This window comes from Drosophila ananassae, chromosome 3L (assembly GCF_017639315.1).
Source record: "Drosophila ananassae strain 14024-0371.13 chromosome 3L, ASM1763931v2, whole genome shotgun sequence".
Taxonomy (NCBI): Eukaryota; Metazoa; Arthropoda; class Insecta; order Diptera; family Drosophilidae; genus Drosophila; species Drosophila ananassae.
In genome coordinates this window covers 7784479-7808719 of record NC_057929.1, presented here as the reverse complement: position 1 = coordinate 7808719, position 24241 = coordinate 7784479, and the positions used below count along the sequence as shown (strand labels likewise).

Below are 24241 nucleotides of genomic sequence, written 5' to 3'. Positions count from 1 at the left end.
ACGTTATTTTACATTATTTTTACATCATGTAGATACAGTGGCTTGCGGCTGCCCGCTGATTTGGCGCCAATTTAAAAACCGCGATGGGCACACTTTTCAAATTTTTAGAAACCAAACAATAACATGATAATATAAATAACATTAAACTAATGGATAAACCAGAAGAAACAGTCGACAATGAGGAGACAGAACTGCCAGCTCCCACCACAGCTGCCTCTGGGCAAATAAAGGCCATTGCCAAGGATACAGTCCACAAAATTTGTTCTGGCCAGGTTTGTAGCAGATTTTAGATTTGTTTACATCGATTCAATCCGGCTTAAACTGTCTACAGGTGGTGCTCAGCTTAGCTGTGGCTGTCAAGGAGCTGGTGGAGAACTCAATCGATGCGGGAGCCACGCTGGTAGAGATTAAACTGAAAGATCAGGGCCTCCAAGGAGTAGAAGTCAGTGACAATGGATACGGCGTAGAAGAATCCAATTTGGAGGGCATGAGTGAGTCCTAATACCCCTGTAAATTGGGAAATGACTAAGTAACACTTCACTTTGTAGCTGCCAAGTACCACACGTCCAAGATACGGGAATTTGTGGATCTCCTCGGCGTGGAAACGTTTGGGTTTAGGGGAGAGGCTTTGAGTTCCCTCTGCGCTCTATCCGATATGGTCATCCAAACCCGACACAAGAGCACCGACGTGGGTGAGTCGTAACGATAGAATGCCTTCCAGTAGCCTCTAATCTCTTTCATGTTACTCAGGCTTAAAAGTAGAGCTGGACCACGAAGGTAAAATAAAGAAACGCACTCCCTGTGCTCGAGGAATCGGAACTACGGTTACCCTCTCCAATCTGTTTGTAACCTTGCCCGTCCGACGGCGGGATTTCACCCGCAACATCAAGAAGGAGTTCACAAAGATGTGCCAGATCCTGCAGGCCTATTGTCTGGTCACAAAGGGCGTAAGGATTCTCTGTAGCAACCAGACACCCAAGGGCGCCAAGACTGTAGTCCTTCAGACTCATAGTGCCCGGGATGTGCTGGCCAATATTTCATCGATTTTTGGAGCCCGTCAAGTAGCGGATTTGGTGCCACTAAAGTCACCCTTCGAAAAAGGCCATCTAAGCGAGGCAGGATTGCGTGCCGATTTGGAGTCCTCCGCAGATGCGGCTGATACTACCCTGACCCAGTTCAGTGCCGAAGATGTAGAGAGACTTAATCAGGCAGATTTCCAACTGGAAGGCTTCATTTCAAGTTGTCGCCATGGCGCCGGGCGCTCTAGCCGAGATCGTCAGTTCTTTTTCGTCAATTCCCGACCCTGTGATCCCAAGAACGTACGTTTAGCTGACTTTACTCCTCCCTTTTATAATTTCTCTGTCATCTTCAGATAGCCAAAGTCATGAACGAAATCTATCATCGCTATAATGTCCAGCAGCAGCCGTTCATTTATTTAAACATCGTGACCGCTCGCTCCGATGTGGATGTGAATCTGACGCCGGATAAGCGGCAACTTCTGATCAACAATGAGCGGATCTTGTTACTGGCTCTCAAAAAGTCCTTGCTGGACACTTTTGGCCAAACTCCATCTACGTTTCAAATGCAAAACACGACCATTGTCAGTATGTTTGAGCCAAAAACAGTGAAAAAGGAGGAAAAGGTGGAAGAAGTCAATGAATCGAGCAACATATTCCAGGAGGAAGAGGACGATAAGTTGGTTCCCGTTTCCTCGACGCAGCGATTCATGGATGTGCTTACTCAGTGGCGCAGGACTGGGGACACCCAAGGTACAGCTCCCAAAACCTCTAACAAGCGCCGCTGCACCGAAGCGGAGGAACTGGCCAGCCGGAACAAGAAAATGCAGAAGATTCAGGATTTTCTCACTCAGGAACCGCCCAAAGAACAGAGTGTGGCGGACAAGTCGGAATGTCAAGAAGAAAGTGTTGAAGGAGATCTAGAGACGTCTAAAGACACCAAGGAGCAGAGCAAACTAAATGATAGTTTCTTAAATCTTAAAGAGCTGGAAAAAGAATCTGAAGCCTACGATTTGATGACCCAACCGGTCAAGGCAGCTAATGTTGTTTGCAAAGTCCTGACACCTTTAAAAACACGACGTAGTATAGCAGAATTCAAGCCTGAGACAAAGGCGGAGATAAAATCCAGTGAGAAATCCGTAGTCCAGTTAGCTTCTACAGTGAACTTAAACGTAGAACCTCCATCGCTTTCGCAATCAACCGATGTAACAGAGGAAGATGACTACGATGATGGTATTGAGTTGCCTACACGAATCGAGTTTGACAAGGAGGAGGAGGATCCGGATCAATCAATGTCCAAGTATGCATCAGGAGAACTACGTACTTCGCTAGAGGAGATAGCCTCCAAAATGAAGGCCCACGAGGAGGAGCATCGGGAGCGGAGATCACGAGCCAAGCTACAGAGATTGCGGTTCAAGAGTGAAATTAATCCAAACCAGAACAATAATGCTGAAGCTGAACTCCAGCGGGAGATTGGCAAGGAGGACTTTGCCCGCATGGACATTATCGGCCAGTTTAACTTGGGCTTCATCATCGTCAAGCTAGAGGATGATCTCTTCATCGTGGATCAGCATGCCACCGATGAGAAGTACAACTTTGAGACCCTGCAACGAACCACTCAGCTGGAATACCAGCGATTGACAGTTCCCCAATCGCTTGACCTGACGGCCGTCAATGAAATGGTTCTTATCGACCACCTGGCAGTGTTCGAGAAGAATGGCTTTAAGTTCGAGATCAACCATGATGGTGAGATAATTGTTATATATTTTGTTCCATAACTAAAGTTCTGATGTACTTGTAGCTCCTGCCACCAAAAAGATTAAACTTTTGGGCAAACCGCACAGCAAGCGCTGGGAGTTCGGAAAGGAAGACATTGACGAGCTAATCTTCATGTTGCAGGATGCACCCGAGGGCACCATATGCAGACCCTCAAGAGTACGTGCCATGTTTGCCTCGCGGGCCTGCCGTAAATCCGTGATGATTGGCACGGCCTTAAATAGAACCACCACAATGCGGCGGCTTATCACACAAATGGGGGAAATAGAACAGCCTTGGGTGAGTTACAGAAAGTGTGATTTCAAAAATAAATGATAGTTTTGTATATTTGAATACAGAACTGCCCCCATGGCCGACCCACGATGCGCCACCTCATAAACATAGCCATGATAATGGATGACCAAGATGATGAAGAGGAGACTGACAAACTCGAGACAAGCCAGCACGAAAACCATTGAGTAGAGCTTATAAATTAGTGTTAAGAATCAAGTTTGTTTCAGTTTTTGTATTAATTTTTATTTAACTTTCCGTTTGAGCCACTAAGTATACGTCATTGTTCTGTAAATGCTTACTTGATTAACGATTAAACGACAGGATCAGACTTAAAACTAAAGACAAATACAAAGGTTATCACTTGAGTATGTCTAACAAGCTACTCTTTTTGTTGTTCTGTGTTATGCTATCACTAGATCGTACTTTAATATACATATATATATATGTTTTTGGAGGTTTGCGTACGTGTTAAATATGAGGGACTACATACGTATGGGTATATGTCAGTTATGGCTTTCTTTTTTGATTACTAAATGTTGTGTTTCGTTAGTGGCTAATCGTAACTAGAATCGGTTGATAGAATCAACGATTTGGCAAACAGTATGGAACTACCTCGAGGCTGTCTTTGTGAGTGGTTATTTCGAAAGGTAGTTGCGGAACGCATTGGCCATAACTTAATCTCTACACATATCTCTATATATATTTTTTTGGGTGTACGCGTAATTTACAGCTGCTTTGTCGCACATAAACAGTTCTCCGATCGTAATACTAAAGTCAAGTGTTTAAAACTATAAGTTTGCTAAGCCACAAGTATAATTAATTGCTACCTTCCGTCTGTTTAGTGTATAAAATGCATGGCACCCATAGGGAACAGAGTTCGTTGAGCAAGTTACCTTAGAACTTAGAACACATTACTACAGTAACTTAGTGACTATTTCTACAGCTACACTTTGATTCAATGTTTTCCTTTCGATTCCAATATTTCTTATATTCGTTTCATTCATTTTCGTCGATCGTACATTTTGTAAATAAAAGGCAACTCATGAACATTTTCGTTTTCAACAGCATCCGGACCAATGGCCACATGCGCTGATTTCCTCATTAACTTGGCAATAACAAACTTGGCAGGTGGTTTTCGTTCTTAGGTGATAAGTTTGTTCTTTTAATTTAGCTTCAAAACATAAGTCTGGTAATACAGGGACCTAACTTTAATAAATAAACAGAGAAAATCAACGCCTCTTCGGATATAACCTTCATCCAGGATCCTTCTCTATTCTCCCTAAAATTTAAAAGGAATCACATTTGGCATAAAAAAATGTACAGAAAATCTATATAAAGAATAAATTCTTTAGAAGTTGAAGTTTTCCCTAATTTTTTCGGGAATAGAAACGGAAGGAGGATCAAGCCCTATCCTTAGCACTCTTAGATCCACAGCGGACCAATGGTGTCCACTATGATGTCCAATACATCCTGACGTCCCATCTCCTTGAGGGTCAGCAGGAGATTCATTATGGTGTGCGAAACCGAATTGGAACTATTACCAGGATTACTATTCGTCCGGCACTCCCACAGATTCAGGATCTGCTCCGTGGGTGAGGCCTTCGTGGCAAAGTATGCGATGTACCTATCAGTGTTCAGCTTTCGGGCCAGCAGCCGCCAGTCCCGCTCATCCGTCCGTGGAGGGTCGAGGGCCGCACAGATCAGACGCTTCGTGGCATGTGGCAGCTGCACAAAGTCCATCACACAGCTCTCGTTCACGTAGTTGCCCTGGCGGTCGATCGAGATGGTGGTGTTCGTCGTGGAGGCCAGCTCCTCGGCCGAGCCGCTCATCGAGTGGGCCGGAATGTTGAAGGTGTAGTAATCCGAGTCGTCCTCGCTGCCCTGGCCAAAGTCCACGCACAAGGCGTGCTGATCCTGCCGCCGCAGACTGAACTCACAGTGCAGGATGGAGTTGTTGCTGAGGATGTGCTGGTAGGGAATCGCATGCTCGTAGGGAGCGGCCGCCTCCACATCGACGCTTCGCACCCGGATGTTGAGATTCCGGCTGTTCAGCGAGAAGGGAAACACCTGGCTTTCGCCGAGGAAACTGCCGCCCAGCTTGGCCTCCACATTGGCGCAGATGTCCCGGCTGTTGGGGAAGTCCTTGACCACGTAGATACGCAAGCTGCAGTTGGCGCTGCTGGGCGGGGTGTGCTGACTGAATGCGAGCAGCTTCATCTTGATCGATGGCTGCTGGATCCTCGGCTCTGCCACCACCGCAAAATGGCCCAGCTGCTCCGTCATGATGTAGACATGCGTCGCCTCCAGTTGAACGAACATCGGGGTGTTAATGGTCTCCTCGCCCACGGACACGGCTCTCCTCCAGTTCACACTCAGCTCGTCGTGCTCGCTGTCGGCGTGGTAGATGTGGACATGCCACTGTTCCGGCGCCACCAGGCAGTGGGGTATCTTCAGGATCACCGGTTTCACAAAGCTATAGTTGCGGGGGGCACTGTGCACCACGCTGCTGCACAGGATGGAGCTCTCGGTGGCGCAGGCCACCCGACTGCACTCGTCGCTCAGGAGCAGCAAGGATACATGCTTCTTCAGGTGCTTCCCGATGGCGTGCTCCGGCACAAAGAGCAGCAGCTCTCCACCGTAGAGGCGCAGCTGTCCTCCGGAACTTCCCAGGAGCTCGTAGCAACTGCTCTTCGTGGCATTCAGAATGGACAGTTTTCCATTCATATCGAACGTGGAGTTGGCTGTCGGGAATATGTAATCTTTAATTCAGTTCAAGGTGTCCTTTGACTAGAGTTACTTACAGGTATCAGCGGTGGAGGAGTCCCCGGTCTCTGACAAGTAATCAACGTTCAAATGGTCTATGGGGTTGGTGTAGCTGAAAAAATAAGGGTAAATAATACAAAATTATTTATTTTTAATTTAAATTTTTAAATTTTTAAGCTTTGTAGAGAATATAACTTTTCTTAAGTACGAAATTTCGTGGGGAGAATATTAAAAATGTTTATAGCCACATCATACTAGTACTGATCATAAAACTTTATAGGACGCATTACGACTGTAATGAAGTTGAAACTCTCATAAACCACACACATTATTGAAAAATGAAATTAAAAACAATAATTAAATCTTAAGATCTTCATAAACAGATAGAAATTGTTCTTTAAAAGCATTCTAAAAATAATCCCTTCAGAAAATTTCACGAAAAATTTCAAAAATATTTTGTTCCCAGATTTTGATGCAGAATTATGGAGAATGGATTCACAAATTGATTAAGTTATTCCGCTCAAGAATCGGATGGAAGATGGCCGAGATATAGCCATCGCTGGGGGCCATTTTGTGCCCCCAAGCACTTTCTATAATTTTTGAAGGGGACCCCTCAGAAAATTTCACAAAAAATCTAAAAAATATTTTGTTCCCAGATTTTGATGCAGAATTATGGAGAATGAATCCACAAATCGATTAAGGTATTCCGCACAAGAATCGGATGGAAGATGGCCGAGATATAGCCATCGCTGGGGGCCATTTTGTGCCCCCAAGCACTTTCTATAATTTTTGAAGGGGACCCCTCAGAAAATTTCACGAAAAATCTCAAAAATATTTTGTTCCCAGATTTTGATGCAAAATTATGGAGAATGGATCCACAAATCGATTAAGGTATTCCGCTCAAGAATCGGATGAAAGTTGGCCGAGATATAGCCTAAGCAGTGGGGCATATAGCCTTTCAAGCATTTTCGCAATTTTCGAAGAATGTCCATTAAATTCCTTTAAAATTAAACAAAATCTCTTCTGAATCTACTCTAACTTGCTTAAATTTCAGGCGATTCTTCGTTCCAGGACATGTTGTCCTGCCCACACATTCTTCAAAATTATCAAAGGAAAGCCACAAGGAAATTGCACCCTTTCGAATGAAATTGAAATATCCTGAGGAAGCGCATAAAAAGAAACTTCAGGAGATATTAAAATATCTCGGGGCCAAACTAATAAACTTCTTGGCTTATTTGCACACTTACTTGGCGGACAAATTGGGTACGTCGTAGTGGTGCTCCGTCACTCCGCCGCATCCGATGCCCATGCCCATGCCGACGATGTGTTCGCCGGGCAAATAACGATGTCCGGGATTGACGTAATCGTATCCCATGTTGCTGGCCTCGATGTGCATCCGCATCTCCTTCTTTTCCACGACGCCGGGCATGTAATCCGTGTCCATTACTGCAAAAGTGGAGTCAAAATACACACGATGTTACGATACGGTCAATTGCTGGTGGCACACGCAGTCACTGGATGGCTGGCTGGCTGGCTGTGTGGGAGTCAGACTCACCTGATCGGGCCATGTTGTAGTGGGGATTGGTGCGGATGCCACGGCGGGCACAGCAGATGAGGGCGGCCCCAAAGGCAAAACAGACCGCGGTTATGAAGGCCAGGCCCAGATAGAGGGTCCAATCGAAATCTGCAATGGCAAAGCGATGCGGATTCACATAAAACTGCTGAATTGACTGAAAGTACCCTGTAATCCTGCGTAATGATAAGTGTTTAAGGCTAAAGGATACTAATAGTAACTACTAGACTGCTAGAGGTGAGGAAATTATTATTATTATTCTTTTCAGGACATTTCATAAAAACAATTACTTAATGGATTTCCATTCTTGCAACTTTTTGTTTCCGGATTTCCCCTCAATTAAGCATTATCTAATGGGTATGTTTGGGGGCTCATCCTCGGGAGTGGCCCTTAGGATTTCATTCACCTCCTAGAGGACTAAATGGCAATAAAGCCAGCCTGCTTGCAATTCTTGCCGAACCAAGATGTTGGCTCCAGCTCTTCTCCTACTCCCCCACCGAAATAAACCCATTCCAATTGCCAATCTTTGTATGTTTGAGTATTAAAAAAAAGAGGAAGAAAGCAAGTATTTTCTGCGTAAATCCGCCACCCTCATGCTTTTCATGGATTTCAGGATGCTTGCTGTTTCCATCTCCAAGCTCCTGCCCGCTTGAATCCACACATTCATGGACGTTGACTCAACCAAAACCGAACCAAACTGAACTGAACACTGAACCGAACTTTTCCATAACCAAACAGGGTCGTCGGTGGCATCCTCTCACCCATTGTCATCAATCCCGAGCAGCCATGCGTATCCGTATCTGGCGCTCCGCTGTATGTCTGTATTTAATGTTTTATGTTTGTATGCTCATCCCCAGTCCAGTGCCGTCTATTTCGCATTATTATTCGTCGTCGCCGGCCCCCCGTCGCCAGCAGTCAGCTCCGACATGAAGCCCCCCCCAATATGCCCAGCTCCACATCCATGCTAACCATTCCTGCCACCATGAAATCCACTCGCAACCATTCGACTCCCATTGTTGCGCTGCCTGTTTCCGTTGCTGTGATTGTTGTCGTCATTGTTGCTGGCGCTGGATGTGACTGGTTCGGATGGTTGGGAAAAAGGAAAATCGCTGCAGCGCAAGGAATTACTCTGTATATATTATGATTATTATACTCGTGCTGTAGCAGTGTAGCAGTCTAGGCAGGAGAGTTTTAAGGAGTAGATCTGGGCAAAAATCTGACTGCGGATGGGTGGGTGGACGGACGCATTATACAATGTATGAAATGAGCAATTATATTCGCTGTAAATCAGCGGCAGCATCGGAAACCGCCCTAGAAGTAAAGTAGAATCCCTAGAAGCATCCCCAACTGGGATACTTGTGTGATGCTCAAGGCTTTTTCGTATTTCCCCTCGCTTTTGTGCATTTTTGCATGCTGGCTTTCAGTTTGTGGTTCTGTTTTTTTTTTTTTTTTTTTCTGCCCATCTTATTTTTCAGCCTGCAGAAGACATCAAAAGGGGACATCGCTCGTAGTCGTCTCCTTGGCCTGACAAATACGCTTTTAATATCAGATGGTTGAGGACGAGCTACTGACAATGGGGCTTGATGAAGCCGCAGGTATCGGTGGCCCCAGGGATTCCAATGAATTGGTTTGGTTACGGTTTTGGTTTTGATTTTGGTTTTGATTTTGGTTCGGGTTCTGGTTTGGTCATGGCTCTGGTGAAAAGGTAATGAAATCGAAAATAAGCTCCAGTGTGTCAATCTTCGTATAAACTTTTCAACAGGACCATCAAATAAATGGCCAGACCTGCCAGTAAAGCCATCCTAACCCGGACATGGCCCACCCAGGCAGTCCCAGTCTAGTACTTCTTTTGCCCTGATCTGATCCTTTCAATTACACACTGTGACAGCCATCTAATTGATCCCCATGGACCGCACGAAACTATGTTTGAGTTGGGTCAATCGCAGTCGCACTTGGAATCACTTCACCCTCCTGTTCAAAATCGAATCGCAAACAGCAACAATGACACGGGAAAAGCTCCGGATTGGGGTGGAAATTTCATCTGATATCTGGGCTGGGGGACTGGGCTGCTGCTGTCTTTGCCGCACACCTAATTATCTGGCAAAGCACATAAACCCACAGCAGCCTTGCGGGACCCCCACTTAAATCTCAATTCCAAGTGCTGCTGCGATTGATTTGCGACCCTTCGATTGGTTTGCAAAAGTTGGAAGACTGGCTCAGGAGGAATGGGCATAGGAATGGGAGTGGAAATGGGGTTACAACTGGGGGAGGGAGCTGGGTGATGAAAGTTTAGAGATGGGTGTCCTTTGTATCCTTTCAATACTCCTATATATATATAAATAAGCCCGTGGCCGTGCACAAACAAAATGCACTTGGTTAATTTCCCATTGTGACAATCAGCGTTGAGTGCTCAGCTTTTGTGCGGCCGGGATTCTTAGGATCTGGGTATCTGCTTGGGGTTCGGATACCGGATTCCAGATTCCGGGTTCGGGTTGGAGGCCTGCGCTTTGCCACTGATTCTGGGCTGGCTGTTATTGTTGTCTAACTGTCTACTTTGTTGCCACTGTCGCTGCCAGTTTGGACCAGTCTGGACTGGGCTGGCATTCATCCTTGTCATAAGCACACTCACCATCCTTGCCAATCTGGCACTGTTCGCCCCGGCATTCGGCCGTCTGTGTATCTTTTCCGGCGCACAATGATTTGCCATATCCTGGGATACTCTCTGAGCTCGGGCCAGCGGAATCGCTAAGGCTTCCACCGCCAGCGGCGCCAGGCCCCCCGGCGATGAGGGCGGCCATGCCCACGCCAGGGCCCAGGAGCAGATCTCCGGCTTCCTCGACATCACCAGCAGGAGTCTGACTCTGAGTCAGGCACTTCCGGCGACGCACTTGAATGCATTCCGCGGAACAGATGCTCCACTCACTCCAGGCCGACCAGCGAGCCACTGAAATCAGAAAAGAACAGAGATGGCGGTTTAGAAATCAAAAGTCATATTAACATGATTTAGCACACATTCCCGACAGCGGCACTCCCCGGGTCATATATCAAAGGAAGCCATGGACGTGGCATCCACAGCTCCTGCTGCTCCCCGCCCAGATCCTCCGTCTGTGGGCTGCAATTAAGGGCTAATAGATGGTCCATAGGGAGAAATCGAAAGTAGATTCCCACCATAAAATTAGAGCGGTTCTGTCCCCCTCCTAGTCAGAGCCCCCCCTCATCGAACTCGCGATTGACGACGCCTCTGTTGACTTTTGGGGTTTGTGTGCGTGGGAGGGTGGACTGGGCGAGGAAAGTGATTGTCATTTTAATGCTTTCCTATTTTCTATTTTCGCATTTTTTTGCTATTTCAATTTCCCTGCCGCTGGTTTGCTTTTTTCCTGGAGGGAGAGAGCGGAAAGTCCGAAAGCTAAACAAAAAGGCGAACATTCTGGTGGGGCGATGCATGCCTATGGCAGCTGAAATGTATGTTCGACAGATGTGCACTGAGAGAAAATAGTCACACTGAGTTGATACTGAGTTGTCATCGCCCTAATGCCTTTACATCCTTAAATATTCAATTTAAATCCCCAGACATCACAAGACATTCTTAAAAAGAGAACTCCATCTGGTATGAGTTTGGCGCCATTAAGGATGCAGCATAAATTAAAGGACTTACAATTTGTTTTCCCAAACAGAACCAGATGACGTTTTTCCCTCAGTGTGTCAGCACACACACACATACTGGTATAAAATACATCGGCATTTGGCACTTCCTGTTTTTGGAAACATAAAACCACCCCCAGAAAAGGGCGCACCGAATTCCGAACTTGTCGCCAGCCATCATCACTTTGCCGTGGCATTTAGTTTCTCCCCTCGACGACCCCTGTCTATCCTGGGCATCCCCTCCCACTCTATCTCCATCTCCAAAAACATACCCATGCCCATCAGGATGCCCATCCCCATTCCCAATACGTATCCTTTGCGAGCGACCCTTCGACCAGACAGACTGTTGCACGAATGAATCAGAGAGCGTAAGTCGTGGTAAGTGATTTTTAAGTTGCTATCTGGCGCAGTGACGTCACCGCTCCTTACCATATTTCCGGAAAAGTAAGTCACTTCAGTTAAAGCCAGTTAAAGGACGAGCCGAAACGAATGACGCCACGCTTGGTTGGATCCTGATGCTGTTGCTGGGTTCTGGATGCTGATGCCTCTTCGGTTCGGTTTAACACGATTGTTTATTGGATTGTAAAGGCCCAGTGGAGTTGGGAGTTGGAAACTGGGAAACCGGGGAGACCCCAACTAAAAAGTTTAACTGTCGTCGGCTCGTTAAGCATTCAAGTTTAACTGCTCGCCAACAATGCCGTATTGAATCCCCCAGCCAGGACACCAATATCCCCACACCCCATTCCACCGTACCACCAATGAAGCCTTTGAGGGAAATGCACATTGTCGGGCTTTCGGTTCAACTTACTGCGCTTACTCGACGAAATGTCAAATCCATCAGGGCTCACGATTTGAGTGTCCTCTGTTGTTGGCAGGCGACAGGATAATCACAGGCGTTGTACGGCATAGCAGTGGGCGTGGCAGCAGGACCATAAGGTTGACACGGTTCCATGGGGATGAAAAGTCACAAGATTGGAGAGGCGCACGATACGGAACGGCCAAAAAAAAAAAAAGTAGAAAAGAAAAAAATGGAAACCCAAGCGAAATTTAAAATTAATTTTATGACACACTTTTCATAGAAAAGAAATACGGCAGCCCACAATGGCATCCATCCAACCTCCCCTCTTGGCAACCGCTGGAGTATGCCATCCTCCGCCCATCACCCACATCCCAGACTCCCACTCCCACTCCCGGAATCCCGCTGCCAATCCCGTTCCCATTTGCCCCGCTTGTCTGTCAACAATTGCTCATTGCTGTGCCCGCTGTGCGCCTGGCCAAGTATCCTATGGGCCAGGGAGATGTGCGTGTGCGGGAGTATCTGTGTGAGCACTACAATACAATGCAATACAATAAATTTACATGAATAAAAGTGAAGAGTCTCAAACACATGCCGCCCGTGCGTCTGTCAAAAAGAGCGCCCCAGCTATAGCCAGCTACCACCAAGTAGCAGCTCGTTCCACATCCCATCTCCAGTCCCTTTGTCACCATTTAGTCGGTGGTATGCCAGAGGCAGTCCCAATCCCCACATCGGCCCAATCTATCCATCTATATATGCATGTGGAGATATCTGTCGTCGGGGATGGGACCGGGACCGAGACCGAGGCACCCGAATGCGTGTTTAAAATGAAATACTCAGCACTCACTCAAAAATGTATTATGCCATTGTCCCGCCCGGGCATGGTGACTATATAGAGATGTTCGCCTATTTATACTTAAAACTCCAAAATAAAAACATCTTGAAGCCATTAATTACCAAAGAATAATTACCAAAACTCGAGAAATGAATGTACTAAACAAGTTTCAAACATTTTTATTCGAAAAAGTGATAACTCCGTGGGTTCTTAAAAGTCAAAAGATTTTCATAAGCCTCTTAGATTTACATTTGGAGGGGATTACCTCGGCACCCTTGAATGACTTCTGCCAGCTAATCCCTAATCCTAAAACCTTTCTACCCACCCAGGCCTTTCAGAATATGGTAATTACTTTTAAAACCCCAAAGAGTATTCCTGTTTCGGAGTGACCCCAAGAGCTTATCTCGGCTCCTTGCTTTTTATTTGAATTTTTTTGTCGAAACGCCCCCTGAACTTTTGCGTCGTGCAGTGCTTTGTATTTGGGACTGTCCTTTCCTGTCCCCATCCGCCCGGTACTCGTCTTTCCTGGTGTGAAGAATACGCGTTGTTCGGAACGCTCCGGGAGATATATCGACGGCGTCAATGGTCGGAGGATGGGGGCACCATGTGCAGGTGGCGCCTGCCCAGCTGTAAGCTGAAAACCCGGCCGCAAATGCCATTTAAATTGACAATTTTGTTGCTGCTTTACAACAGCCTTAAAGTGTTCATCCCTCAACCCAGTACCCCCTACCCAGTACCCAGTTAGTCCCCTTGGAAGCTCCGGGGCTCCGCACACCCATTGTGGGCGTGTTGGCCGCAATTTCGTAGCAGCCGCAATTTTGCGGATGACCGCAGAATCGACGTGTACATACCTGGGCAGGCGGCGCAGTCGGCGGACTTCTGAATCTGAGGACCCGGACACTGGGCGCCCCCATTCAATGGCATTGGATTGTTGCAGGTGCGGGATCGCTTGCGGCCCTGGCTCAGTTTGCCCGCACACTTGCATTCGCGCCAGGGGCTCCAGCTGCTCCAGCCACCGTTAACTGTGGTATCAAAAATGAAATCAAATATGAAACAGTTTAAAACCGATGCGATGTTCGGAAGTGCATTTAAAAGTATCCAACAGTCGCTTAATAATTAAAGCATCAGGTTGGAGTTCTTTAAGCACTCGTTTCAGGAATAATTATTGTAATCCTTTAAAGGATACGGTCCACCGACCATACTGACCATAAACGATGAGCACCGCGGAGTCGGAGACGCGTCTGCCGGCTATGTTCTCCGCACTGCAGCTGTAGTTGGCCATGTGCTGGAGGGCCACCTGGCGGAAGGTGAGTGTCCCGCCGGACACACTGATGCCCGGCTCGCTGTCCGACGTGATGACGGCGTTGTTCTTGTGCCAGGTGAGCTTTGGTTCGGGGAAACCGCCCGGCGGCTCGCAACGCAGTTCCGCCCGACTGCCCAGCTCGAGGCGGAGGGAGGTGGGTGACTGGTTGAAGGACTTGCGAATATCTGTGGTGGTTAAAAGACAGATGCGGATACCGATATTAATGCAGATACAGGATAGATTCAGATGTAGATAGAGCAGGGTCAGACCGAGGGTCAGCCCGAGGGTCAGTTGCTGTTGACAGGAAGCCACCCCTTCGTTAAAAGGTGCAATGTTCGCACTCCCGCAACAGCACTGTTCAAAACTAACCAATTTTTATCAAAATAACTATTAATAAAATATATTATAAGACTACTATTTCGTCAAGTGTACTTACAGGCTGTGTGCACAGTGGCCGCCTGGCTCTTGACCAGCCCCCTGGACGACCAGGCGTGGCACTCGCACTTGAAGGGCCCGTCGCCGAAATACTCGTCCACCAGGTCCCGGTGTATGGTGGCAGTGACCTCCTCCATGTGCACCCCTGTATGCGGATCCACGTGCTTGTCGTGCGTGGACGGCGGTGGTTGGGAGCTGCCGCTGCACTTGAAGATCACCTGCAGGGAGTGCGAGGCCTTGCACTTGAGAATGGCCGGCCGGTTCTTGACCACGAACACACTCTCCGGTTCACTGAGGAAAATCGGAAGCGTGTTGCTCGCCTCTCCGCCATTGAGCTTGCCGCCGGAGAACTCCTCCAGAAGCGTACCACTTCCACCGGCCGCCGCCGCTGATGAGGAGCCCAGTGGCGTCCTCGAATTATCATCCTCGCTGCTGTTGCTCAGCAGCTCCACATTAGTCTTTTGAGGGGCGGTGTCCTCGGTCACCAGGGAGTTGGCGAAGGGAGCCATCGCCGTCAGCGGGTCAATTGCATCCTCCTCGAGGGAGGCGGACATGCTGCCGTAGTCGAGCTGGGGCAGCTCACCGGATACACTCAGTGTCATCCATATAATGGCCAGAACGGTAATCACACTTCCGGATCTATTACTCACTGCCATGTTGGGCTGTCAGTTTCTTTGTATTGTTGCCAGGGGGATTGCTGAGGTGTTGTTGCTGAGGTCCTGGGCTTCTTGTGCCGCCTCTGCTGCTGCTGCTGTTGCACCTGTGATTGCACCTGCACCTGCAATAGTTGTTGCTGCCGGGCGTTGTGGTGAGCTAGCTGGAGGCATTAGCATTAGCAGCACATTCCCTTTGTCGACGTGGTGAATACGATCTGAAAGGCGAGATAAGAAATGCCAGTTAGGAACCTGCACTTTTCCTCACAAGGGAAGCCAGAGGAGGGCAATTTCTTGGCGCACTTGGCAATAAACCCGCAACAGAACCCACAAAGCGGTCTGTCAAGCCTCGCAAAGTGTCCCCGGATTGACTAAAGTGTTCATATCTCAAGCATACACACGCCCAGCGTTAATGGTCTTTGGTTTCTTCGTTTTCTGAGATCCGGACAGGTGACTTGGTAATGCTCTACAAGGGAATAAGCACAGGTGCCAGAGCACACCTTTACGATTCATTGGAATCATGGCACTTCGAGATGATCTCATTATTGGTTTTATGACGGCACAGTTTCTGTTTCTGACACTGATACTGAGAGACAGTTTTACGATTCTTTCAAGTGGTTTAGGGTCTTGAGGTTTTAGAAATAAAAGACAAAATATAGAGGCTCTTCCGTTTGCCAATCACCTCCAAGGATCAATAGCCAAAGACTCGGTGAGTAATGAAAACGTATGGGCTGCATTTAGGGACACTTCCTGTCGCTATCCTCCGGCCACAATCGACGAGTTGTCTCCATCAATCAAGGTAGCAACCAATACTCCCGGCCAGAAATACAACAAAATTCAAAGTGTAGGCCAGCGTGGTCACAAGTTACAAAATTTCCCATTAGCCATGCAAGTCATGCGTCGTTTTCTACGAATCGTTGGTACCTAATCGAAATATTAATAACAGGTATAAGTATGCTCCTCCACACTGCTGCATCAGGCCAGGACGTGGTCTATTCTACGGGTTGTTGGTACTTGCGTCTTGGTTGTTAGTTCTTATTGTTGTTGGCTGTGTGGGAAAAGCGCCTTTTGTCTCCCGGAGTTATTAAGTGGTCGGTTGGAGCTGGGGCTGGGCTGTTTGAACAGGGACGGATGCATACCGGCACGAACAAAACTTGGCGATAAGTCCGGCCCCCTCCCTGACTTTGCCTTTGAGCCGGAGTTTATGTGTTTGTCTTCGTAATTATGTATTAATCATGCATAAGTTAAAACTTTAAAGCCCTCCTCCACTCGTACCTCTTGAAATGGGTTTTATAGCCACCGACGTGGGCTATTAAAAAGGCGCATCGAGTAAAAGTCGATATGTAAATTTTGCGGAAACGCTGATATGTGAAAAGTGATTATGATTTGGAGGGACCAGCGGAGTGCGCCAGCTCATTGCACGGCAAGAAATCAAAAGAAATTGTTTATTTTTATTTTGGGTATATATTTGTCCACAATATGCCATGGATAGTGTTATCTGAGCATGGTTTCTTCCTGTGGACTCATCCGAATTCAAAGACCAGAAGTAGCCACCGCGACGCGTCGGGGAATCGTAATAAAATCTCGGGTAATCAGAAGTTAAAGGGAAATAATACATTTGATGGGCGTCCTAATCGACGTCATCATGAACGACGACGAGTCGTCATCATCGCCACTATTATATGGTCATAATGTGGAAGCGAGGCTCGTTTCTTTTGGTTTAAGCGCCTTTATGCCTTTATGCGTGATTCGATTGGATTTACAGGGTGCTTGTGGACACTCGAGTGTCTGTCAATATTCTCCCTCCTCCTCCGGGTCCGAGTGGGTAATGGTAAGTGGCGAATGGTAATGGAATATATGGCCTATACTTCTATAGATGTGTGCGGTGGCTCATGTAACTGACCAGATTATACACACTATTGTTCTGTGTGTGCATTCAATTATAGATGGGATATTGGAGCTGGTTTTGTTTTCGATTGGTCTAGACTCGAGACTTTTGTTTGACGAGTCTGCTAAGCCAAATTACATTTCGGCTAAAACTGAATCGATATAGCCATCAGCGAGAATCGAACTGTTTTAGCCTCCATCCTCCATATAGGCAAACTTTATTTATTACTGCAGCTTCTTTTGGAAGAATAATGCTGAATTGCCGGCATTTAAATACACGACGGGAAGATTAATCAAAGTCGGGCACATAAAATACCCCAGATTGAATCGATTGGGAGGGAGCCAGCCTTATCGGACCAAAAATGTCAGTGATCAGAGGATTGGAGGGGGTATTGTACAATGTACATTACTTTTTAATAGATTTTTAATGAACTGAAGTAGGCCAAATGGATTGTGTGTGCTGGCTGACTGGATGGCTCTTATCAGTGGCATTTCATTGTCTGCGGGTGCGTTTTATAATCGAATGGGTTTTATTTATTGAATGCAAACTTGTCGTCGGCAAATAAAAAAGCATGCTTTGATTTTGGCACGCAAGCATCCGGCAGGGAATTCTCCACTCCATCCACTCCGGTTGACTGAATGACAGACATGGAGTGTGTGTGACACACACGAACAGGCACTGAGATAAGCAGGAGTAGCTCTTCCTTGCGCCTGCCAGTTAGAGTTGATTACGTTCCAGGAGGCCTTTCGCCCAGTGTAGTCTTAAGATTTATGGGCCGATACGCAGAATTGCGTGTGCATGTAATCATCTTATATTGTAAGGAGGAGACGCCATCCGAGTCCCGCTGAACTTTGATGATTTCTTCCCAAGCTCTGAGGTAGGAGGAACCTGCCGGAACATGGAGGCGGCTGATGAGAACGATGGTGGATGGTGGATGGAGGATGGGGTCTTGTCGCTCGGCACTTGCTTCCTAGGCAGCAGATTGTACGAATGAATGGATATGCGAATGAAAGACTGCGTGGGATAATCGGCGTCGTATTCAATTTAATTTCACAACTATTGCCGTCAAGACGCGGAAAGGGGGAGCCGGAGAAGCCCTTCCTGTGCCAAACGAAAACTTCCAAGTGAACTTCTGGAGCGAAGACAGAACAGAGCCAGAGCCCAGAGCCGAGAGTTTTGGTTGGCATCCGTATCCGGGGGTCTAGAGAGGCACAGAGGGAGGGAGGGAGCTGGGGCGGAACACACAAAACAAGTGAGCATTCTATAAAATAATTGATGACTGACTGACTCAGTTGCTTGGCAGCAATAATTTTTATACTTCTGGAGCACTCACGCACACACTCTCGAGCACTAAAATCAAATGCCACTCGAAACGCTGCGACTGCCCTGAAGTGGGTTCTAGTGGATGTGGATGTGGATGTGGATGCGAGTGTGGATGTGAGTGTATCTGCTGGATGTGGCAGATGCCGCTGCCTCAATTGCGTGTGACTTGCCTGGCTATGCTGTGCTGTGCTGTTGCTACTCCTTGTAGTTATGTTGTACAATCTCTGGAACATCTGTAGCACAAATGAAATGAAAATGAAAATCTTTAATGCCTAAGGGACTGTATGCGCCTCGCCGGTTACTGTGGCAATCGCTACCGCATCTGTATTTCACATGTTGCGCATTTTGCCCACACACTCTCGCCCTCCGATATAGAGGCCAGCTATTGTGAGATCTCTGCTCGAATTTCATCTTTTTTAAGGCAAGCACTGCTCGGTTGCCTGTCTTGTAATCAAACAATTAAAGATGATTTTAATTAATCTATTTATAACGGAGGACGCTGAAAGCGAAAGCGAATACGAAAGCCTCCCCCATTGCCATCATAACTGCTCAAAATTGGAAGCGACGAGCGTTGGTCGATCGAACTGGGCTGGCTCTACGGGAAACATCTTTAAATTAATTAAGTGTAATTGTCGAGGAATTAGAAGTAGAAACAAAAAGTTGCCAGCATGAGTTATGGCCCTGTCACAGATGCAGATACCAGGCATGTAGCTACAAGATACACCAGATACACCACAAAATCCCCAGAAGAGGGGGCTGAGAACTGAGAAGGCCAGCATACTTGTACCAGACCACTGGCATGCAATAAACAAATTATTTATGATCCCATCAGCCGAATAAGCGGCACAAACTGAAACTGAACAACTGATGACGGCCCTTATCGTTTGGATCGTATTAGCAAAAGTTCTAATGTGTCCAACTCCTCCTCCTAACAAATGATGCCCATGTCCGTGGCCTAATTTGTGTTGCCAAAACCGGCCATATGATGCCAGCCGGATGATAGCCAGCCAGAAAAACAGTTGCCCCCGCCGGAAGATGCAGCGATAAGAAAATTATACCCAGGCCACCGAATAGGGATGGTGATGGTTCTCAATAGAGTTTATTTTGTTGAAATATTAACAAACTACAAGTAGAGTCTAGGGCTAGGAGCACAAAGATAAGCATTAGAAAGTTCTACCCTAAGAAGCTACCAGGCCTAGGTAGCCCTGTTAATTCCCTCTTGATTCCCAGCAACTTCTCAGATCCGATCGGGTAGGCCCAATCCAGCAATTTACGACGCTGCGCCCAGAATAACCATTTATCAGCTACCTACCTCCGTAACAAAGGCCGGAGATGCCGAAAGAAATAGAAACGAGCCTATTCTTTCACCTTCATCGATGATCGACATCTAATCCCGGGTTAAGTCGCGTCCCATGAACCCCAGGAAAGAGCCTAGCTCCGATAGATAGATGTACATATGTTGGAGGAACCCTCGAACCTCTAGCCCCGAATGACAATTAATCACCGCAGGAGTCAAAGATGTGCGTCGGGCAGCGGAACATGGGAACCATGTCCCGAAAATCGAAATACCAGAAACCAAACCCTTGTTTGCCCAGGCAGCCAGGGGAACAGCTGTAACTGAAGCCGCCTTCCACTCACTCAGGCAGTCAGTCAGTCCGCCAGTATCGAAGTATCTAAGAGTGAGTGTGTGTTGCACAACCCCTAAAATTATGACTAGCTTCGAGTGTGAGAACTGGCGAAGGGGTAAGAAGCCGGGCGGCGCGTAAATTGTTAAAAAATAAAAGAAAGAAAAAAAAAATACAGAAAGCAAAGTGTGAGTCCAATCATTACGTGCATTTGTCAAGGCCTGAGAACTGTTCCGAATGTCGCTGCTGGTTGTCTGAGAGCCTCATACCATTACCATATTCCATTTCGGCTGTCAGTCAGTCAGTCAGTCCGACAGTCAGCCAGTCAGTCAGTTGGTTAGGACGTTTCGACGTCCAAAGGGGATCATTATATGCCAATTGGCGATTGTTTGTTACCCACTCACCATTGCACCATTTCAACAGGGCTCCGAGGAGGGTTGGTAATTGCAATCCGCAGTTCACATTTGAATCTACATTTGAATAACGGTGGCAGGCCCAAATTATGACTGTAATTGCGGCATGTTGATCGTCGTTATAATTGTAACTGCATCTTTTATCAATGAATTGAGTGGTGGGCTCTCATGAGGGCTTCTCCTCCCTTCCGACAGCCTCCCATCGAAGTACACGACACAACCATCCATCCCCCATCCATCCATAAGGAAAGACAGTGAAAGAAACAAGTACTAGGGGGTACTTTAATCTTATAAGTTCCTAAACTTAAATCTTTTAAGATCTATTGGAATGTAATTTTGCAAGAAAAATAATAAATTCCATCTAAAAATATCAGGAAGTGGCCATTAATAAGAATGTTTGTCAGAAGATAAGCTCCGTAATCCCCCATTCTGAATGCGTTATGACAGATGTTTGTTCTACTAATGGAACTTCAGCTGCTTTTCTCCCTGTGCAGCAACTCTCCACACACACACACTCACACACACACGACTAAGCGCAATCATAAAATACAAATAAAAATAAAAATACACGATGGCGTTCAAAAGGGCACGCTTTTCATAATAAACATTAGCGAACGGCCCTAAGAGCCCTGCACCTCCGACCACCCCCGCCCTTGGCGGTCACATGGTTCGTGGGTCACTCCGCTCCGCTCTAGTCGGTACCGTTCCCTGCCCTCCATCACCTACTCCCTCCCTCCCAGGGCAGTGCCACTGCTCCTGGCTCGCTTGTTTGTTTGTGAATTGGTCGTCTTTAGTTACACTTGAATACGTTTTGTATGTTGTCGCCGGTTCGGTTAGCACAGTGTGTTTACACAGAGAGAAAAAAACAATAAGCAATGAAATATGGAGACTATGCAGATGATATTTATGGGAAAAAGTAGGGAAGAAGAGCCATTACTAGGAGGAACTAGGAGGATATAGGATAACTATTTATTATATTCTGACTATAAGACTAATTTCTCTCTGTGCATGCTTCTGTGTGTGAGTGTGTGTGTGGGTTATGGTTTGCTGGTTCGCACTTCCCCACCCACTCACAACTCAATGCACTTTGCCGTCCCGTCCGAGTGCACCTTAAAAATAGAATTGCAGTGGCATACTTAGCGGCGCAGGAAGCGTCGGCCGACAACTGCAGTGTCCTGTCCCCCTTTGTGAGAGTGTGCCTGTGTGGCTGTGTGCCTGTCTTGTTTTTGTCGTCCTGTCCAAGGGAGTTTCTTATTATAGTTAAGCATCGCTACTTACGAGGTGTCCTTCTTTTGTTGCTTCTGTTTCTATTCCAGCTTATGCTTATGTCTTTGCCTTCGCCTTTGGCTCTGGCTTGGGCTGATAGTATTGGTGACCAAAGGAGCGGGCTGTTGTCTTAGGAGCCAACATGTATCCAGATCCAGTTACATGCCCATCCCCAGCCCCGTCTCCGCTGGAATCCTGCCGATATCCGCGTGTGTGTGTGTTTAGGGCATCTGTAACCTTATCGGCCTTTAGTTTTTCGTCATGTCTCCATTTACACTCATTATCCTCTCGGCACTTCACTTCGCATTTCACTCTGGCCCCCGACAGGATATTCTGCTGGTGTAATATCGCACTGAAAACTGAAAGTAAGGTCAGGTATCTTTCTCAATCCCGCATTTAAGCCACAAGGATCCAGCGATCTCGACATTGAGTTTTATAGACGCGCGCGCTCGAAGTACGACTGGGAACCGGCGTACGTCCGTTCGGGTCGGTGTTCCGCGATGAAGTAAAATTCCGAGTCTTGTGTGGTTGCGACTCCAACCCAGTGAGTAAGGCGAGAGCGAGGAAAGTACACTCTCTCTCGCAGTATGCACTGGGAGAAAATCCACCCCCTTTTTATCTGGAAGTGTTTTATGAAAGGAAACTGTTGTCCTTTGATGAGGTTGGATTAGGGAAAAGAGGTCTCTTTGGAGTGAGAAGTTCTTATTACTTAAGAAATTGAAATTTTAACATTCAATTCTTAGTAGAGTATAGATAAAGATAAAGAAGAAATTCTTTCAAGTGTTTTTGTTTAAAGCCTATAGTATCTGGAGGTCTCAGGGATCTTAGTTTTTTTTGAGTGCAGGAAAGAGAGCAACCGTGGGAGCCAGGAAATAAAAGAGAGCTTGACAAGCTCCCACGCTCTCTCTTCCGCAGCATCCCCACGGGTGCGTGGCGTTGTTGTTGCTCCAAGCATATGTGCAGGAAGTGGGGAGCAAAAGGCGAACTCTCCTTACCGTTCGGACGCACTTTACGACGTGGATGTATGTATATCGCTCTTTTGGATATTTTGTGTCTTTCCTGCCTTGCCTAGCCTGGTCTGGTATGGTGTGGCCTGGCTGGCCTATGCTGGTTGTTGTTGGTTCTAATTTTACGCACTGGATTCCTGAGATGCTTTCATATTTTCGTTTGATGATTTATTGACTGCAGCGGCAATTAAAGGCCTTTAGCTGCGCTTTTTATCAACACTCCTCCCCAATGACATTGACGTGAAGTTTTATTTATATTTTGTTGTGCGCGCACCCACAACCGAACACAGATACGTACTCCCAAATAAGACATCACAGGCACACACACACACACCTTTTGTCAGAAGGATATATTTTCTTTTTTTAAATCATTACAGATGCTTCACTTGAACTTTGAGCCATTGCTGGCGATTTAATTGCACATTTTTCCGCGAGACTGGCGGCTGCGTTTTTTCTCCTTTATTTTGGGCGGCGCATTCCTTTAGCATCACTCACAATTAAATCACCCAGCTTCGGCTCCAAAGCCCCAACTGAGCCTGCTCCCGGAGTGTGACCGGCTGTTTGAATGGGCTCCCATCAGGGTTGAAGGATTTGGAGCCCGTTTGAATGCGAAGGCGCAAGCTTTCGCTTAGAATCCTTTGCGAAAAATTAAACCTTAACAACAATTCTATATAATATTATATAGCTGTGCAATGTTTAAACAACAAAGACAATTAATATTGAATTTAATATCGTATTAATTATGTTTCTGCCTTAGCTTTCTCACCTGCTTAACTCACCTTTAAATACATCAAATCAATACATTATACATATATAGGCAGTTATAGGTGTCATTTAAGGAAACTTTTTTTAAGAGACTTTGTATATATTAAAAAAACTTTTTGTTATAAAATATATAACTATATATTTATATTTATTAAATATATATAATTTATGTTCTTATCAAAATGATTGCGCCATCTGTTGTTGCTACGCTGATGTATAGGCTTCCTCATTTCAACAACAGAGCGCGCCACTTACTCCATACCGTCCCTTAACGGCCAAAAGTGGTAGTACATTGAAGTCAGCCCTGACAAGTGCTACCATATGTATTAAAAACATTCACTTTTTGCGGGTTTTTTAATTTAAAATAAAAGATTAATAATATTTATATAAGGCTGCTTATTCAGTGGCATACTGAGAGGTAGGAGTAGTAATCCAATGCTGAAATTTATAAAAAGGACCATAAAATTGAAATTTCTGTTAAATTTTATAAAAACATTTTTTGACTTACATGTTTACAAACTTGTTCGCACTCCTTCTTTGTGTAGAAACGATTCAAGTTACCCCCACAAACCCGATAAATAAACTTCTTACACCTTAACTCGCTGTGGTTGTAATACCAGGCACTAACACCAACGCGGCATTTCCCGTAATCAACGGGTTGTAAGCAAATGGCTGCAAAAAGAAATACATTTTACGAAAGAGAAAAAGAAATTATGCAATCGAACCTTTTCTTCTCTGATGAGTTAAATAATCTATTTTCCTGGCAGCGGCCATTATAATCATTAGGACTAATATCAAGCGGAAGAACCAAGACTCCATTTTGGTAGAAGTAGTTTCTGTGACTGACTTTAAATAACACCGAATCCCAGCTTATATAGGAGGCTAGAAC

General features: G+C 46.3%; 3 protein-coding genes across 5 annotated transcripts; 1 reads left to right on the top strand and 2 right to left on the bottom strand.

Annotated features, from left to right (window-relative positions):
• The first annotated feature begins 68 nt into the window (after nucleotides 1-68).
• LOC6494733 (mismatch repair endonuclease PMS2) lies at nucleotides 69-3447 on the top strand. Its single transcript, XM_001959729.3, has 7 exons — nucleotides 69-272; nucleotides 332-491; nucleotides 549-692; nucleotides 751-1319; nucleotides 1373-2762; nucleotides 2818-3071; nucleotides 3131-3447. Exons 1-7 carry the CDS (start codon nucleotides 150-152, stop codon nucleotides 3248-3250), a joined length of 2760 nt encoding a protein of 919 aa, XP_001959765.1. The 5' UTR covers nucleotides 69-149; the 3' UTR covers nucleotides 3251-3447.
• Nucleotides 3346-23148, bottom strand: LOC6495875 (netrin receptor unc-5). Of its 3 annotated transcripts, XM_001959728.4 has the most exons (11): nucleotides 22576-23148; nucleotides 21593-21939; nucleotides 14414-15283; nucleotides 13881-14162; nucleotides 13526-13696; nucleotides 11852-11905; nucleotides 10031-10345; nucleotides 7384-7512; nucleotides 7076-7274; nucleotides 5867-5940; nucleotides 3346-5806 (listed from the first exon to the last, which is right to left on the bottom strand). In XM_001959728.4, exons 3-11 carry the CDS (start codon nucleotides 15066-15068, stop codon nucleotides 4488-4490), a joined length of 3198 nt encoding a protein of 1065 aa, XP_001959764.1. In that variant the 5' UTR covers nucleotides 15069-15283; nucleotides 21593-21939; nucleotides 22576-23148; the 3' UTR covers nucleotides 3346-4487. The 3 variants fall into 3 exon arrangements, with proteins under 3 accessions (XP_001959764.1, XP_044571139.1, XP_032306455.1); XM_044715204.1 differs by lacking the exon at nucleotides 11852-11905 and having other exon boundaries at nucleotides 22576-23146; XM_032450564.2 differs by lacking the exons at nucleotides 13526-13696; nucleotides 13881-14162; nucleotides 14414-15283; nucleotides 21593-21939; nucleotides 22576-23148 and adding an exon at nucleotides 12687-13325.
• Nucleotides 23149-23698: 550 nt separating this feature from the next.
• On the bottom strand, nucleotides 23699-24195 carry LOC26513926 (kappaPI-actitoxin-Avd3c). Its single transcript, XM_014908471.3, has 3 exons — nucleotides 24078-24195; nucleotides 23861-24024; nucleotides 23699-23790 (listed from the first exon to the last, which is right to left on the bottom strand). The coding sequence occupies exons 1-3, from the start codon at nucleotides 24169-24171 to the stop codon at nucleotides 23749-23751; spliced, it is 300 nt and encodes a 99-aa protein (XP_014763957.1). The 5' UTR covers nucleotides 24172-24195; the 3' UTR covers nucleotides 23699-23748.
• Nucleotides 24196-24241: the final 46 nt, after the last annotated feature.

Bases quoted from the DNA above. Each gene is read 5' to 3' on its own strand.
- LOC6494733 (XM_001959729.3), top strand. From the start codon at position 150: ATGGATAAACCAGAAGAAACAGTCGACAATGAGGAGACAGAACTGCCA. The intron at 273-331 runs GTTTGTAGCAGA...AACTGTCTACAG, and splicing joins ACAAAATTTGTTCTGGCCAG to GTGGTGCTCAGCTTAGCTGT. The intron at 3,072-3,130 runs GTGAGTTACAGA...ATTTGAATACAG, and splicing joins GGGAAATAGAACAGCCTTGG to AACTGCCCCCATGGCCGACC.
- LOC6495875 (XM_001959728.4), bottom strand. From the start codon at position 15,068: ATGGCAGTGAGTAATAGATCCGGAAGTGTGATTACCGTTCTGGCCATT. The intron at 14,163-14,413 runs GTAAGTACACTT...TAACCACCACAG, and splicing joins GGCCACTGTGCACACAGCCT to ATATTCGCAAGTCCTTCAAC. The intron at 7,513-10,030 runs GTGAGTGTGCTT...TTGCCATTGCAG, and splicing joins GTGCCAGATTGGCAAGGATG to ATTTCGATTGGACCCTCTAT.
- LOC26513926 (XM_014908471.3), bottom strand. From the start codon at position 24,171: ATGGAGTCTTGGTTCTTCCGCTTGATATTAGTCCTAATGATTATAATG. The intron at 24,025-24,077 runs GTTCGATTGCAT...TTCTTTTTGCAG, and splicing joins AACTCATCAGAGAAGAAAAG to CCATTTGCTTACAACCCGTT. The intron at 23,791-23,860 runs GTAAGTCAAAAA...TATAAATTTCAG, and splicing joins GCGAACAAGTTTGTAAACAT to CATTGGATTACTACTCCTAC.